This window comes from Olea europaea, chromosome 21 (assembly GCF_002742605.1).
Source record: "Olea europaea var. sylvestris chromosome 21, O_europaea_v1, whole genome shotgun sequence".
In the NCBI taxonomy this organism is placed as follows: domain Eukaryota; kingdom Viridiplantae; phylum Streptophyta; class Magnoliopsida; order Lamiales; family Oleaceae; genus Olea; species Olea europaea.
In genome coordinates, this window is record NC_036257.1 from 11,676,552 (window position 1) to 11,694,773 (window position 18,222).

Below are 18,222 nucleotides of genomic sequence, written 5' to 3' on the forward strand. Positions count from 1 at the left end.
TTGACCTTAGCCTTGGTGAGTACATGGAGCAACTATCGTATGTGTTTCAAGTTGGAAACACGAGGTAAGGTCTGTTATTCCAATTTTATTGGATTACCTTGATTGTGCAAGTATAAACTTTGTGTTTTGGTTGCTTGCAGATTATTGGGCATCAATGTGGAGATTGTTGGGTTTTTTGATACCCAATAATCCGGGCGATGATTTAAAACAGTTGTCGAATTATTTATCGACACTATGGACTTGGCTCAACTCGGAGATGAACTACACTTCTGGATGGTTCGATTTTGTGTTGGATGATTATTTGGTTAGTTGGACCATTTAGTGATTAATATGGAGTTGAATATTGGCCCATTAGTTTAGGTTAATTGGTAGCCCGCTTAGTAAACCCTAGGCCCAATTAGAGTGACCTAAACTAACCTATATATATGTATTTATCTCCTGGCCATTTTTGTGGTGGTGTGTGTGTTGTAGCAATGGAGAGGAGAGTTGAGAGAAGAGAGGCAACCGAGAGAGAGGGAAGCCATGTGAGGTTGTGAGTAAGATTCAACCAGTGTTCTTCTTCCTCCCCATACCTTTGTGGATTGCTAACACCACCACCCTTCTCCTTTGTGGGGATAGAGAGAAAGAGAGCAGTCCAAAGTGAAGGTGAAAGTCTCGGGTTGAGCCAAGGTAAACCGGTGTTCGTTTGATTGTTTTCTGAGCCCGGAATCAAGATTTATCGAGAGATTTCCGCTACACAGTGTATAGGCAGCTTTTGTTCCCTGACTTGTTGAGGCACATCCCGCAATTTACCTCCTTCACAAAGTTCTAGGGACGAGGCGATGAGGGCCCTCAAGATTGGAGTTCAACCTTTTAAACATAAGAAAAAGGGAAGTTCAAATGAATAAATATATCATTTGCTTCTTGTTATCAAAACACAGAGTCCTTTTAGGGGTCTCTCAATGAAAAAGAGATTGGAATATTAAGTGAGCCGTGCTACCTGGATCGTTAGGTCTGTCCCTTGTTTAATTGGCCAATAGGAGGCGCCACATCACCACCTATTTTGACAGGTACATTTGTTTGAGTAGAATTACTCATATTAAATTGGACGAGCCCAACTACTTTGGTCGCCTATTGTCGAGCTCAGCTCGAGAAGCAAATAGACTTGTGCTCAATTTGGAATAAGTCGAGTGGGAGTTGGTTTCTCAATTGAGGAGTGATTCAGTTTGCGCCATAAGCTCCGTGTATCAGAGGCGGAGGTAGTGGGGGACAATGCTGGGCTGTAGCCCAGCAATGTCCTCCAACCCATATAAATTTGTAAGAAAAAAATTTAAAATTTTGGCACAGATATTAGCATTGGCACAGTTCTAATTTAAATCTCAACTCATGTTCAATACTCAATTATTCAAAGGGAAAATTTCATAACTAAGAGGATAACTATTACCCATTTCAAAAGTAAGAATAAAAGTTTCAAAGTTCAAAAATCAGATATTTCATTAAATTTTATTTATTATGTAATTAATTATATATTTTATTAATTAAATACATTATGGTCACAGATTTATACAATTTGATCACAAATTAACGATTAGTTAGTCACTCATTATTTCTTGGTTACAAATCAAAATTTTTAATGCCACAAATTATTTTAAGGTCATAATTTAAAATTTTCGTAGGTCACAAATTTGTTCGTCGATCACAAATCAAAAATTTATATGTCACAATTTATTTATAGGTCACAGATCACAAATATTATAAATCACAAATTATTATAGTCACAAATTATCAATTATTGGTCATAGATTAGTATTTTTTTGGTCAAACATTATTTTTTTGTCACAATTTATCTTTTTTATTGGTCACATATTATTTATTGGTCACATGTTAACCTATTTAATTGTCACAATTAACCAAATAATTTGTGACCACTACTAACACTTGTGAGCACCACTTTACCACAGCCTCCAACACCACCACCACCACCACCATAGCCGCAAGAACCACCGCCACCACCTAATCTAGCTCAACTATCGACCAAATTTTCACTGCACACCGCTCCTCACAACACCATACCACCACCGAAAAATCCCCAAACTCAACGTCACTGTCACTGTCGCTGCCACAACACTGCACCACCACCAGAAAATCCCCAAACTCGATGTCTTCGCCTTGCGATCACCACCACCACCACTGCCTATTTCAACATTCACCAACACAATCAACTTTAATCAACCATTTCCTTCTCATCTACAACCAGCACCACCAACATCACCACTGTCTCAAAGCACGAGGCAATCACCACCACCACAACTGCACATAACCAACAAAACCTCAACCAAAAATTTTCAGCGCCAGATTTTCACCAAATTTTTCAGTTGCCACCACCAAATAACCAATTAACCACCACTAAACAACCAATTAACCTGATTAGAGAAGTGTTTGGCTGTGGAAGGAATGCGGTTGGACCGGAGAAGAGATAGGAAGACGGAAAAGATCTTCGATCCGATCTATGAACACCGAGTCTTGAGTCGATCGATTTGAAAGAGCAGATAATAGGGAGTCCTGGCCACCGGATCGGATGGTGGAGACAGTAAGCTTGCCTACGACGTTGAGCTTGATGCGGTCGGCTCCGATGGATTGGGTGGCAAAAGTATTATTGGGAATCTCGTCCTCCATATACAGTTGTTACTGGGAGCTTATTGCTTGGGATCAGTTCACAATCTGCCATCGTGGGTGGCAGTGGTGTGAGGAAGAAGTGGTGGCGACGCCATGAGTGGTTGTGGTGGAGGAAGGAGAGAAGATGAAGAGAGGGGGAAATCGTGGAAGGGGAGATGGCTACGAAGAGAGGGAAAAATGGTGGAAATAATTTTAGGATTTGGGATGAAAATTGTCTATTTAATATTTAAATATGATATTTCTGATATTTGAAAGGTGAAACTTGTCATCTGATTTTAGAACTCACAATTTTAAAAGTATGATTTTCTGTAATTTTCACTTATTCAAATTATATTAAAGACATTACAATTATTAATTACTCTTTTCAAGACATTTATGAAGTGTAAATATTTTATTGTCAAACTAGATATTCTATTTAATACATTTTTGACTAAAATTTACTTATAACTATTAAGTAAGTTTTATTATAGATAACTTGTATTGATTAACTGTAAAAATAAATTACTTATTTTAATAGTTAGAGACACTACATATTTTTCTAAATTGCGTATGAGAAATTCACTGCTAATTCATATTTATAAAAAAAAATACTTAATTTGACCATAAAGTAGATATTTAGATGAAAATAAATAACTTACTATAGATTTGATTGACAATAAAAAAAAATATTTGTTAAAACTTATTTAGTTATAAAATAATCTATATTGACAATAAAAAGAATAATTGTTAAAACTTTAAGTTGTTTGGAAAGATTGGTTGTCAAAGTTACTAGAAGAGTATTCATTAAGTAATTTTTTAAATTCATTGGTGGATATGTATTTTTGCTTAATTCTATCATGATTCGGTTAGTTTATATATTTTAAGGTAACCATCAATTTTCTATTTGGTAAAAAAAATACAAAATTTAAGTGAAATATCTTAATGTGAGACATTTAATTTTTTTTTTTATTTCATTGAATATTGCATACCTTTTAATGTGAATGACATAAAAATAGACTTCGAAACTCGATTTCTTGTTAAGTTCATTAGAAAAAAATTTAAATTTCAGCTCATCCTAACATTCTTTTCTAGGTCCGTCCCTGACATATATATATATATGTGTGTGTGTGTGTGTGTGTGTGTGCGCGCGCGCGCAGCATACAACTCTCAATTGTATTGCGCTCTCCAAATGTGCTTGTTTCGCCTTGGAAGGGATACCAATCCGACGGCTATGTCTATTAAGCTCATAGGGAATAAACCAGTAAATAGGTTCTTAGAATGAGCTCGAGAGCAACTCATTCCACTTGACTTACCTCAAAAGGAATTAATGGTTGAGTATATATTGCCCCTATTAGATCCCTACTTTTGTAAGAAAATATGTTTTAGAATGTAATTTTTTAGAAAATGTGTGACTCAAAAATAAAGAAAATTTTTCAATTTACTTGTAAAATTATTTATAGAAGAATATATAATAAAAAATAAGGATTAAACATATCCTGTATCATGAATTTCAAAAGAAATTTTTTCGAATTCTGAGGTCTATTAAGCCCTTATTTGGTCTCTATTTTTTTCCAAATTTTAGGGTTTGGAATAGTATTTTTTGAAGAATGTGTGATTGAAAAAAAATGAAAAGTTTTCTATTTATGTGTAATATTATTTTATGAAATACTGTGTGGTTAAAAATAAAATAGAAGAAACAAATGAAACGAGGGCTAAATTACATCATTACAAGATGAAGAAGTTTCTAGGGCCTTGAAATATCTTGTGGTATAGAATGGCCCATTCTACCAATAATTATTTTCCTTGTTTCTCACGAGTGTTCTGACTCATTCATGACCACTTGATTTTAATTGGTTTAAATTAAAAAATTTTAAAAAAATAAAATTGATATACTATTGTTAGTACCCATTTTAGTTAGTGTAATTTTCAATTGAGGCCAGCAATTATTTTCATCATATTAAATTGACTGATTAAATGTTTTTCGAAGATTTTCCAAGTTTAAATGAAAATGAGGTTAAACCAATTGAAATCACGTGAAACTTCACGAAACAGTGACTTCCAAGACAGAGCGGAGAAGAGAAGCAACCCGTATTCACGGAATCACAATCATAATAAGATAGTTAAAAAGATTGTCACCTAACCGAGTTAATTAAATTAACAATTAAGCTACTCGTACACGGTGACAAATTTAGAATTGGAGTTCAACTAAAGCGGACGTTACCGTTGACTATTGACCGATGATAGTCAACATCCATAATATCGTGAAATCGATTAGAGGCAGTGGCGGAACTAGATACACTACTAGAACTAGATATGAACTTTTGTTTTGGTTTAAAAAATCGTTCCACTATCTGTAAAAAGCCCCAATTTGCAATTCAATTAAAATTGGTTCAAAAACAAAGACCACGTACACCCTGAAAAACAGAGCCCCAATAATCATTTTTCAATTAAAATTAATTAAACATACATCAATATATTAACAAAATCAATTAAAATTGATTCCAATTTATCAAAAAAAAAAAAAGTTCAAATTACTTATAATCTACAAAATTCTCCAATAATAATTTAAGTAGGAACTAGGTAGGAATTTTTTCTTGAATTACTTATTGCAAATCACGTTTATTACTGATAAAACATAAATCATAAATGATAAATCAAAATATGAATTAAGAGGTCGATGTCGACGGCGACTTGCAGGAAGCAGTAGCAACAGCAAGTTGCAGGGGTTGAATTCGAAATCCCAAGGCAGCAAGACGGGGAAGGATTTGCGTGCAAATGGAAAATGTAATTGTCGAATTGGCTAACATGAATAGTGGGTAATGGATTTGGAAAATGCTTTTCTATTGGAATTTTGTTATTTGTACACCGATGTGAGAGGCCCACGTCCAATAAAAAAGCGTGGACCTCTTCTTGTTAGGGGCACGTACATTGGCATGTGTACATATAGCAAAATTCTTTCTATAGAACCAATGGTCCAACTCTATGCTACATGAAAATAAATTTAGGCTTAATTTTTTAATGAGAATAATACATAATTACTAGACCATAAGAATCACATTTCACAATATATATATATACACACACACACACATACACATACACACACATAGCAGAGTTACTGGAGTTGCTCTTCTTACATCGCCTTTCTGTCATCAACGACTTTGGCCTCCATGTGCAGTAGATTTCCGCCCAAAATATCCACCTCACCATCGGCACAGTACCACACACTGCCGAACACACAACAATAATGCACCACACACAGATTGCACCACCTATTTCACTTTCAAATATCACCGAATCTTGCGTGGTTCACTGGGAAAATACCAAAAAGAAGACAACATAATGGAGGGAAAATTGAAATGGAATCCAGGCTTGTGGGGTGGGGTGGATTGGAGATAGGTGATTTTTGGGGAAAGCATGAAAAGAGGATAGCTTAAGCTTAATGGAGGGAGAACTGAAATCTGGGCTTCTGGGATGGGTTGGAGTGGGCGAAGTTTTTTTCAGAAGAAACCTTTGTAGAAGAGAAATTGACTGAACTAATTGATGCTTTTGGGGTGAGTGGAACGAGTGGTGAATAAATATGATATTTAAACCAAGGAAGATATTTTCCTTAAAAACTTTTGGTCTTTTTTTTTTTTGGTTGCTTTTCCAACACAGCTGACATATGTTCAAGTATTTATTTTTTGCATTATTCAATCATAATTGTATGTGACTTGCTTATCCAAAATTGCTATTGTAATTATAATTATCTTGCAAAAATAGCCCATGACCATTTTTTGCGTTGACTATTTTTTGCATTAAACGTGACTCTTCATGATCATGTTTGTGATCGGGTCTATTTTCAATGTGACTATGACCATGTTTATCTTAATTTTGAATGTCCGTGACCAAATATTTCTTAAATGTGGCTATTTGTGACTAGGTCTTTTTAAAATGTGATTGTATGTGATCTGATTTGTCTTATTGTTACTGTATGTGACTATGTCCGTGTTAACAATATTTTGTGATCTAACATGTGAACAATGATTTTTTGTGACTACTTTCTTGTTAATTGTAACTACTTGTAACCTTTTATGTATTAATTATGACTATGTGTGACCAAGTTTGTGTTATTTGTGATTGCCTGTGATGATATCTGCTTTCATTGTGACCAATTGTTATCTGATTGTGGCCAATTATTGTGTGACTTCAACTTATATTAATCAAAGACCAATATTACACGTTACAAATTATTTATTGATCATAATTTATCCACTAACTAGTCACGACGCATTGTAAGGTCATAAAAAATCAAATTAATTGGTTGCAACTTATTTATCAATAATGAATTATCAAATTAATTGATACAAATTATTTATCAATAAAAAAGACGAATCATAGGTCACAATTATAAGGTCTAATAATTCATTGCAATTTTATTTGTTGATCACAAACATTGAAGCCACATTATAAAATGCATCTCACATGCCACGAGTAATTGCAGATGAAGAGTCGTGAAAATCATGATTATGAAGTTGGTGTACTTTCATTTATGACTTAAAATACCAATTGTTGTACTTATATTTTCCCACTTTCCTCTTCATCTTCCATGGAGTTTTTAGGTGCACCAGTTTCTTCCTCTGTTTCCAAATTCTGTTCTTCACATTGCACTAAATTAATTACCAATGGATCAACTTAAATCTGGCCCAAAACCTGCCTTAAACTCTCCCTTTTTGCAAATTCTGCTAGACAACAACTCAAGATTTATAGTGGAAAGATTAGTGGAGTTCAACTTCAACATTTTATGGCTGTCAACGATTAGGGCATTGCGCAATCATGATTATGCACCTGATGAACTTCCACATTCTAATTCAAACTGGAATAAGAAGCTAATTGTTATTGCTTGTCCGACAGTTACTAGAGAAGATTCCCATTTCCACCGAAGCAATAATAGAAATTGAAAAACCATACACCGCCATAGCCGTGGTGGCGCCGCCACGTGGTGAATTTAACAGGTGAGTCAGTGGTCGAAAACACCTGTGTCATGGGATTCAAGTGCAAGTATGGGACGCCATTACCAAGATCAGCACAATCATCAACCCTCAGAAGCTTGACAAGTCCAAAGTCATTGTTTTCTTTGTCTATGGATTCAGGGTCTGCCAATGGAATCGTGTTTGAGAGACCAATCAAAGGTAGAGTTATATTTGGAAGGTGATTTCGCCGGTGGTAAATAGTGGGGAGTGATGGATAGTGGCGGCAGCAGCCAGCTTTCATGTTGTAGTTAGGATGAATATTGAAACTTTACAGAGATTATAACTACAGGGATAAGTGAAAAAATTGATTAGATATTTTTCTTATTAATCTTGCATTAATTAATTATAATTATCACATGATTTATGAAATTAAAACTAATCCTCCCCATTTTTGAATAGTATACTTGAGAAGTAGGGTTTGGAGTAATTTTCCCTTTTTTAATAAACAGGAGGCTCCAAAAAGGCCCAAAACTTAAAAAAAGGCCCAGTTCATAAATATGTGTCATCTTCTTTCTAGCTTCTTCCTAGTTTCATTTTCGCCTCTAAAACTCAAGTTTCCTCCTCACTGGCTGGCAGGCTCCAGGTGGTAACTACAAATTCTAACGGTGCTAGGACGGGCGGCCATGCTAGCTCTCCAAGTTCTGGCTTCACCACTGTTTATACTCCCATTTTGTACACCTTAGTTTTATACTCCCTATGTTTGGCGGATCTAGGTGGTGGCCAGCTGGATCCGTCGGGAGAATTTTTTTTTTTTTTTTTAAAAATAGATTAAATTTTTTTTCTCATATTTCTGATAAAACTTTTTTTTTTCAAACATAGCCGGTTGAAACATGCTTGAGGTCTCAGGTTCAAGTCCTATGTCAATGGGTTTGTTATGTATTATTTTTTTCTATAGTTTTTAGAAAAATTCAATAGTGAGAGGGACAATGAGAATTCGAACCGGTGATCTCAAACAAAGATTGTTGTAAACTCAACCATTTTGGTACCTCTTGAATTATGTCTTTAAATTTAACAAAATAATATTTGTTATGTTTTGACTATTTTAATGCAAACAATTTTAATGAATTCGAATTTGCCTTCTTCCTTTGTATTATACAAAACTTGGCAATAATGTCATTTGATAAATTCTATTAATTCTTATAATAGAATTATATATGTTCAATTTGAACAAAATAATTGTTATATTTATACTTTAGACCTTGTTCGATTCTCTTTTTTTTAAATAATTTTTTCTTTCTTCTTTTCATCCATACGTTCTTCAATAAAATAATATTACACGTAAATTTAAAAAAAACTTTTTTTTTATTTTTAGTCACACATTCTCCATCAAATCACTAATCCAAAATGCGTTTTTTTGCAAAAATAAAAATGGGTATCAAAAGGATTCTTAATATTTTATTGCGGCCAACGGTAAATGGTTAACGGTTGCTGGTACTGACTCAAACTCCTGGATTCGCCCCTGCCTATGTATCAAAAATCAGGCCATTGATTGAAACTTGTGTTTTTACAATAAATGCATCAAAACTTGCCAATTCACATAGTTGTAAATCAAGGTGTTAACCTTGATGTACGTATAGCATGATTGTTAAATTAATACTCACCGAACTTACCTCAAATTACTTCTTGCTCACCCAAATTTAAAAGGTCATATTTTGAAAAAATTAACCATCCATCAATACATATTACATCCATCCACATGAACAAAAAATTCACGTGGATGGATGGAAATCCTAAGAGGCATTGACGAAGTCCATGTGGACGGATTGAATGGTAAGAGCGATGAATGGATAACATTTTTTTAAGTACAGGTGCGCACTGAATAACCTTTTTTTTTTTTTTTTTTTTTTTTTTTTTTTGTAATAACCTAAGACAAAGTTCAATAAGCATTGATTTGATTAACTCGGCTTTAGATGATTATCTTTTTTAATTTATTTGATCTAATTTGACACCAATAATAATAAAATGAAAATCAAGAATTTGTAAAATTTTAATCCCTTTTCATTAAATTTTATAATATTACTTGTGGGTAGATTTTTATATTTATGATATTGATACTTGCTTAATCAATTGTATTTCTTTTTGTTCACACTTGACATTTTAAAGCCTTCATTTTATATTGCTAGTTTGCTATATTTAAGTTCATACTCGTGAATTTTACTACATTACACATTTAGCCCCTGTTTGAGGCCACATTTTTTTTTTTTTGGGAAATAATATATTTTGGAATCTTGATTTTTTTTCCAGAATATGTGATTAAAAAACAGAGAAATTGTTTTGAATTACATATAAAATTATTTTATGAAAAAATGTATAATTGAAAATGAGTTTTGAAAAAATGAATTTTGAGAATAATGAGACTCATAAGGGGCTTAATAAGTATTTTATTTGACATCACGTCACTAATATCTTTATTTACTTATTGATTATTAGATGAAGTTATTGAATTGTTATTGCTTTACTGACTTATTTATATATAAATTCTACTACGTTGATGCTTTAAAAATTTTAATCGTCCTTAACAAAAATTCTAGATCCGCCCCTAGATCGAAAAAAATTGAATAGAGCTCGATTATTGGTGAGCAAATGATTGATTTATAGAGTTGCAATAATTCATAGAATTAATCTATTTTATTAGATTTAGAACTAAAATAAACACATGTTTGTCTACCATTAAAGTAGGAAAGTAAATTTTTAAAATATTGAATTTTTGGAGAATGTATGATAAAATATTAAAAAATGACTTTACATCTAAAATATTTTATTATAAGAATTTGTGGTTAAAAATAAGTTTGAAAAGAAAAAATGAATTTTGAATTAATAGTAGAAAAACAGGGGATAAAACATCTTCATTGATGACTTTAACCCATCTAAAACTGAATTCATTGTATAAATGATCATTGAATTTTATTTTAGGATGCTACTTGTTCAACCAAAATAAATAAATAAATAAATAAATAAGCGTTTCTCAATTTTAAATATGAGTGAGTAGTAAATAACATTTTAAATTTGAACAAGCAAGTTGCATTAAATTCGATCCTATTTCTATTTTTAGAGTATTAAATTTTCTCTTTCTTTATCTTCATTTTTTTTTTAATCTTCACATTAGTAAAAGAAACATGGGCACTAGATAGAACTCATTAGAGACCAATTTTATATTTGATCATCTATTCTTTATGCATCAATGTCTTGTAAATTACAATTTATAAGTGTATCTGCATGTCATGTAGAATGTTGGCCTCGATTGTAGTATGCACAGTAAATAATAGATGTCGAGTCCACTCGTGTCTACGCAAACTAATTCCAACGTGCTTGGACAGATTACTAGTCAACGATGTTTCGAATTTCAGCGAGAGAGACGCTTTACAAGGCGAAACAAAAATGTTCAAACACCGACGATATATATAAATAAAATTGTATGATAAAGAACAATCAAGAACATATAAACTCAAGATTAAACATTTAGCTCAAGAAATAGAGAATAATAAAGCAGAGAGAAGCAATAACTCTAGTCTTCAATTCAATGTATAATGTTGCGAAGCCCTTCAAACGATTCAAGGAGTGGGTATTTATAATGTCATCAATCAATTGAATAGGATTATATCAATAGATGATCTTCAAAAGAAGTGGGTCACGAACAAGCCTCAAACCGAACCTACGAACTACAACTGCTTCGGTAAGCGAGCTTCGATATTTGGGATTCACCACACTGGAGAGGAGCCTCATCTTTTTCTTTTTTTTTTGTGGGATACCACGTAGGCTCCTTGTGGGGCCTTGGTGAGGAGGTGTAATATAAACTGTGATCCGTAAAAGACATTAGAAATGCTCTAAGGGGCAATAAAAATATTCACTATTTTAACCATACTCTCATGTTACACACATTAATAATAGATACTAAGAAAGTATCAATGAAGTTGACAGCGACAAGCCATATAAAAACTCCATGTGACCTCGTTGTATGGGTTGAGAAGACTTAGGCCTAAGCTTAGCAACAAATTTAATCCCACCACATACTATACTTGTTTGGCTAACTTGCTTAATCTTTGTTTGGTGAATTTTCACCACGTTTTAATTCACTTAAAGTTCTCAATATTTAGTCATTATAATATTTACATTCCTAACAATTTTTCTTAACACATTTTGTATTTGATAACAGTTGATATCCAAAAGATCCATTGAAGGGCATAAAACTACTTACTTTCCATCATTTTTAAAAAAAAATAAAATACACAAATACAAAAGTACGATAAAATATATTTTCCCTCATCTTAAAGCATGGAAACAATATATTTTGTCAAAAATCATTATTAATGACGAGATATGTTAATACGATAGAAAAGGTTAGGAATATAAACATTGCGACAAAACGAAAATTGAGGAATATAAATGCAATAAAATGTGGTACAATAAATAAATATTTTGATGTTAATATAACCATCTGTATATGATGAAAGAATTTTTTTTGGGTCAAAAATGTACTTGCAAATAATTTATAGACACTAATAAATCCTTAAATTAATATTGTAAGGGCCTGGTTGGAAGTTACTAATAAGGTAATCAATACTTTACGTGTGGAACTTCAAAATCAAAGTGAAATATAAATCCAATATTACAATCGGTCCACCGTACCAACTTTGTGATCCACGCTATAAATGGCGAAAACACATCATAATGGTTAAAAATGTGTTTGGCTGTAAATATTGATACAGTTTACAAGTCTGTCAAATGAGAAATATTCTAAAAAAAAGAAAGTAATTTTCATAAAGGGTGCCGCTATTTATATTCACAATTTTTATATATGCATCTCACTATATATATATATATATCCATATTAAAATTTTAAAAAACTACTATTTGTATTCACGTCAAATTTCAATATTGTTCTTATTAAATTCATTCATTTAAACATTATAAATCCACACAAATTTTATATATTCATCTCACTATGAATACATTTTTAATACAATTTCTAAAAAAAAAAAAATCACTATATTCATCTAATTATTATCAACATTTAATCCGACTCTTACTTTTTATTTTCTATATTGTTATGTCAGTGCATTAATATTTTAGCCATAAAGGTTAACAAAATTCTTTTCTTGAATTTATAGGATTCTATCAAAAGTATACTGCTCAAGCAACCAAACAAACCTCCTAAAATCATATGTTGATAATTATTTTATTATTATTATTTCTTTTTTTTTTCTTTTTTTTTTCTTTTTTTTGCTTATGAGCTCATAATTTTGGTTGTTAGTATTTTGGCCGATAAATTTGAGTTTATTTCCTTTTGTAATGTAAGAATATTTGGACAGGTATTTATACATATTTTGAAATTTTTCATTTATTTTTATCTGTCAAACAAATACTTAAAAAAGCATTAAAAAAATATTTTATTTTTCATATCATGAAAGAATTATAAATCTAATAATGTGTTGATTTTTTTTTAAATTTCCATTGAAGACGATATATATTTTATTATTAAGGTTTTATAATTTTAGATGAAGATGTTTATTACTTTTTTTTTTTTTTTTGCTTATAAGCTCATAATTTTAAATTTGATTCCTTTTGTAATGTAAGAATATTTGGACAGGTATTGATACTTATTTTGAAATTTTTCGTATATATTTATCTGTCAAACCAATACTTAAAAAAGCATAAAAAATTAATATTTCATTTTTCATATCATGAAAGTATTATAACTCTAATAATGTGTTGGTTTTTTTATTTTATTTTAAATTTCCATTGAAGATGATATTTTGTGATTAGGGTTTCATGTTTTAGCTGAAGATTATTATTATTATTATTATTATTATTATTATTATTATTATTATTATAAGCTCATAATTTTGGTTATTTGTGTTTTGAAAGATAATTTTAAGCTTGTTCCTTTTTGTAATGTAAGAATATTTGGATATATATTGAAACTTATTTTGACAGTTCTTGTATATTTTTATCTGTCAAGCCAATACTTAAAAAAGAATAAAAAATAATATTTCATTTTTCAAATCATGAAAGAATTATAACTCTAATAATGTGTTTTTTTTTTAATTCCATTGAAGAGGATATTTTATTATTAGGGTTTTATGATTTTAGTTGAAGAGTTTATTTTATTATTATTAGAACCTTAGTTAAACACAAATTCTAAAATAATATAAAAATGTTTAAAAGAATTTATGAAAATAAAGATTAGTGCATGAAGTTAGAACGATATATTTTTATTTAATTATATATATATATAGAGGTAAATTTACATAAGATAAAAATAATAATATAATTATATATATAAAAGTGGATATATATTGTGTGTGAATATAAATGGCGATACCTTTAATGAATAACGACTTTAAATGTAGGAAAATTTACAAAAATACATCATCTTGTATATAAGGTGTAATTATACTTTGTATAGTGTATTTTAGATTTTTAATTGTTCTTAAAAATATAATTTGCTGCAAAATTTACAAATATGTCGTTGCAATAGCATAGCGAACAAAAATACACTTAATTGAAATAACAAATCACGCTACACACACACACATAATGTTTTTTCTCTTTAAATGGTGATTTTTTTATGTAAGAGATTTATAAAATTTATTATCTTATTTTTCCGAACTCTAATATCAAACTAATAAAAATAAATTTAGGTTGTTAATAAACTATTGAAAAGTAAATATAGAAAATAATTCATTTGATTCTTCCGACATTGTAAAACAAATAAAAAAATGTAATTGCTATATTTTGATTAATAATATTTGTTCGAAGAATAAAAACTATACAATTACGATAACTTCTTATATTAATTGTTAATTTGTAGAAAAATCCACCTTAATCGTTTAAGGTTGGGGTAATTTTGCAACTCAAAAAATTGTTAAAAATACATGAGTAATTTTATTGTATTTGTCACGGACGATTTTTTCTTTCTCTCTCTCTCTCTCTCTCTCTCTCTCTCTCTCTCTCTCTTTCCAGAAACCTTTCGTGGAAGAGAAGAATATTTAAATATAATTAGTAAAAAAAAAAGAGTGAAAATACCTTAAAAAGAACTACAATATATGTAGAGATAGATAAATATAAATAAATTAAATTTTAGATGACACGAATTAATATATGAACTTTTGGAGAATTAAAAAAAAAAATTAAAATTGGTATGTAAAGGTTGCATAATATATTGTGTTAAATTTTTATTTTCGATTGTCGTCGGTATCTTAATCTATTTACTTATTTCTAATGGCAAAACTCTAAGGGTTTTTAGCAAAATTAATTTTTCGATACCATATTGTACAATAAAATATGCAAAGTTAAAAAATACAGTGTGTAATGTGTAGATATAACATATATACACGGTTTTTAAATGCTTATAACAAGTTATTTATCTTACCCAAAAACGATCTTGAGGCGAGGCCAGTGAGACCTATGCCTCAGGCCCAAAAGCCGAGGGGGCTCATTTGGTCAAAGATTTTTTTTTTGGTTAAATATTAAATGAAGGAAAAGGGAAAAAAAAATTTCATTTCCTTCTCCTTTCTACTCCTACGACTGATTGCTCCGCCTCCGACACTCCAATAGGACCAGCGACAGCAAGCAGCTTTTTCTCATCTTCTGTTCCCTTTACTCTTTTACACAAATTACAAGAGAACAAACCACAAAACAACTAAACAAGCTGACCCCTTTGTCAAAATTTCAACCCTAATCGACTACACAAGCTCTCTGTGATCTTGTCCTGCGATTTGGTGAGGGAGACGAAGAGTCAATGGTTAGCATCTGTCTGTTATCATATAAGTTTCCATTTTCTTTATTTTCTCTTTGGATGTTAAAAATTCTTTGCCTTGTAGCATTTATGTATAAGGATATAAGTCTACTGCTCTTGAACTTATGGTGTATCTCTTATTATCACATTTTTTAACCTTAACTTTTAGAAATTATATCATTAATTTGATTATAATTATAGCCCTGTATATGATCCTTGAGTATTCTAATTTTGCTGCTTTTTGAGACCCAAGAGAATGAGGAGTTCTTAATGCACAATTTGGGCTTCGTGAGAATGCAAATTTATGAAGGTAGACAGTAATAGTTGCCACAAATATAAAGTTGTTAATATGAAGTAAACTTTTCTTCGAGGGAATGTACTTCAGTGTCTTAATTTGTTTGTTTTGCTATTTTATAATATAAATCTTTTGTATAATATATTTGTTTGTTGTTTTAATATAAGTTTTAGGTTAGCAATATGTTGCATAATATGTAGTTGAATTTTGCAGTCATGTTGGGGGGCCTAATTTATGGGCTTCGCCTCGAGCCTTGATCTTACCAGAAGTGTACATGAAAAGATAAATGGGTGTATATAAAAAATATGTTTGTCAAAGTTAACATTTGCCAAACTTGCACAAAATAGTATCAATCATGTTACTTTGCCTGAAAATGGTTGACATGCTACCTGATCAATACTCAAAAATAGTGGCCCACTTTTTTTGGATTTTTTATTCACGCGGAATCCACGTGCATGTGAGAGGATGTCAAGCATTGTGTCAAATTTTTTCAAGCAAAACAGTTTAATTCAAATAGTATTGCTCTGGTCTACGGATGAATTTCAGGTGGTTCAATCCCAAGTGTTTTGAGAACTGAACTGGTCAAATATCCATTAAGAATTGTGAAAATGATTATTGGCTCTATAACAAAGGAGGAGCTAAATCAGAACAGAACCGATTAATTATTGATACTTCCAATTTTACTTTATTTTATTTTTTTCCAGTTTCATACTCTATTCTTGAAATTATAAAACTCTCAATTTTCAATTCAAGCAGACAAGTTACAATTATTGAGAGAGTATTAAAAAAAGGTACCCACCCATGCTCCAGTCACAGCATGGCTATGGTTTCTGAAAAACTTTTACCGTTTTCTTTACAAATTATTTGACAAATATTGATATGAAATGTATTTTGGCCCCTAAATTAGGGTCAACTGCATTCACCTCATCATCACCTATCAAATGATCTGTGAAAATATTTCAACACAAGATAGCTTTATTGAAGCTTTTATTAATTCTCTGTCTTTCGAATAATGTTATTTGTACGTAAAGAGTTACATAATGGTTAAAAACAGATGAAGTGTAAAAAATAGTGTGAATTTTAAAATTTTTTAATTAATTGAAAAAATCCTAATCCAATAATATCTTATCGTATCATGTGTATATAAAGAGTAAAGCTATTTATAGTCGTTCATTGCAGTTGTCGTCCTACATGGCATTTTATATGACGATTTGTGATTTGATATATTAATTTGATAATTTTTTTTTGTAACATTTTTCAAATTACTAATCATCACATGCGTTCCACGTAATGATTACAAATAATATTATTCATATATAAATTATTACGTACATATAATACAATTATTGTCATTTAGGCCCCGCTGTGCACCAAACTAGCATAAGCCAATCAGAGCTTTTCCCTCTAATCCTAAACATAGCCCACTACAACGGGCCCACCAAAACTTGAAAACCCGAAGAAGCCCCCCAATGCATAACTAGGATCATTTTAAATTACAGGGGCAGTTTTGTCTTTTAGGACCAGCTACATAAACTGAAGTCAGAAGACACAATTCTCAACTCTGTACGCTTCGGCTCTGTTTTTTGTTTTCGTTTTGATGATAATGGCGTCAATCTCTTCACCGCTGTATCAATTCCCGTGTATGGCACTTCAAAGAACCTCTCAGACCTCCAAAATGATTGCTTCGTCTCGGATAAATTCTATCAATAAATCTGGGAAAAACCCGGAAAAGAAGTTGAAGAGAAATTATGCAATAATGGCGGTGCTTCCAGGCAAGTGGGGTCCAGAGAAGGATCCGAAAGAACGAGGATTAGCTGTGCTAGTGGAGCCACCACTAAAGGAACCAACGGAAATTGAGAAGCTGAAGAAAAAATTGATGGACTCATTCAACGGGACAAATAGAGGATTGAGCGCCAGTAGTGAGACTAGGGCGGAAATTGTTGAGCTAATCACGCAGCTTGAGGCACAAAATCCGACTCCAGCTCCGATGGAGGCGTTGACTTTGCTCAATGGAAAATGGATTCTTGCGTAAGATCTACCTTAATTTTTCTTCAATACGAAGCTTTGCGTTCTTGTTTTTGTTTAAAAAATGCTTAATTTATTAAATTGTCTAAGAGTTACTTTCGACTTGCAACTGAATCAAAAGTCAAATACTCAACGTATTTCCATTTTTTTAGGTTTTTAATTTTAATTTTTTCTACATCAATTTTTTAAGTCTTGCACAAGATGGTGTATCATCGGTGCGAGAAAAAGAAAAATGCAATTTTTGCATATGATTTCATACAAATCTACGGATCATTAACAAAAATCAGTTATTGAGTTATGATGTGTATCTCTTTTAGAAAAGTTTAATAGAAATGAATTTTCTCTCTCTTTCATAATGTTATTATTATTAGATAAATGTTTTCAAGCAACAATTTAATGTTTTCTTAGACATCATTAGTATCATTTGCACTCTATAAATTACATGCGCAAATGTATACAATAGCAGAGAGGATCGTACTTTGAAACCATACAAACACCTTCCTATGCTATACATTCAG

At 31.2% G+C, this 18,222-nt stretch overlaps 1 protein-coding gene across 1 annotated transcript; it reads left to right on the forward strand.

Moving 5' to 3' along the window:
* The first annotated feature begins 17,215 nt into the window (after positions 1-17,215).
* Positions 17,216-17,738, forward strand: LOC111370304 (light-induced protein, chloroplastic-like). The gene has a single exon (XM_022991976.1). The coding sequence runs from the start codon at positions 17,277-17,279 to the stop codon at positions 17,709-17,711; it is 435 nt and encodes a 144-aa protein (XP_022847744.1). The 5' UTR covers positions 17,216-17,276; the 3' UTR covers positions 17,712-17,738.
* Positions 17,739-18,222: the final 484 nt, after the last annotated feature.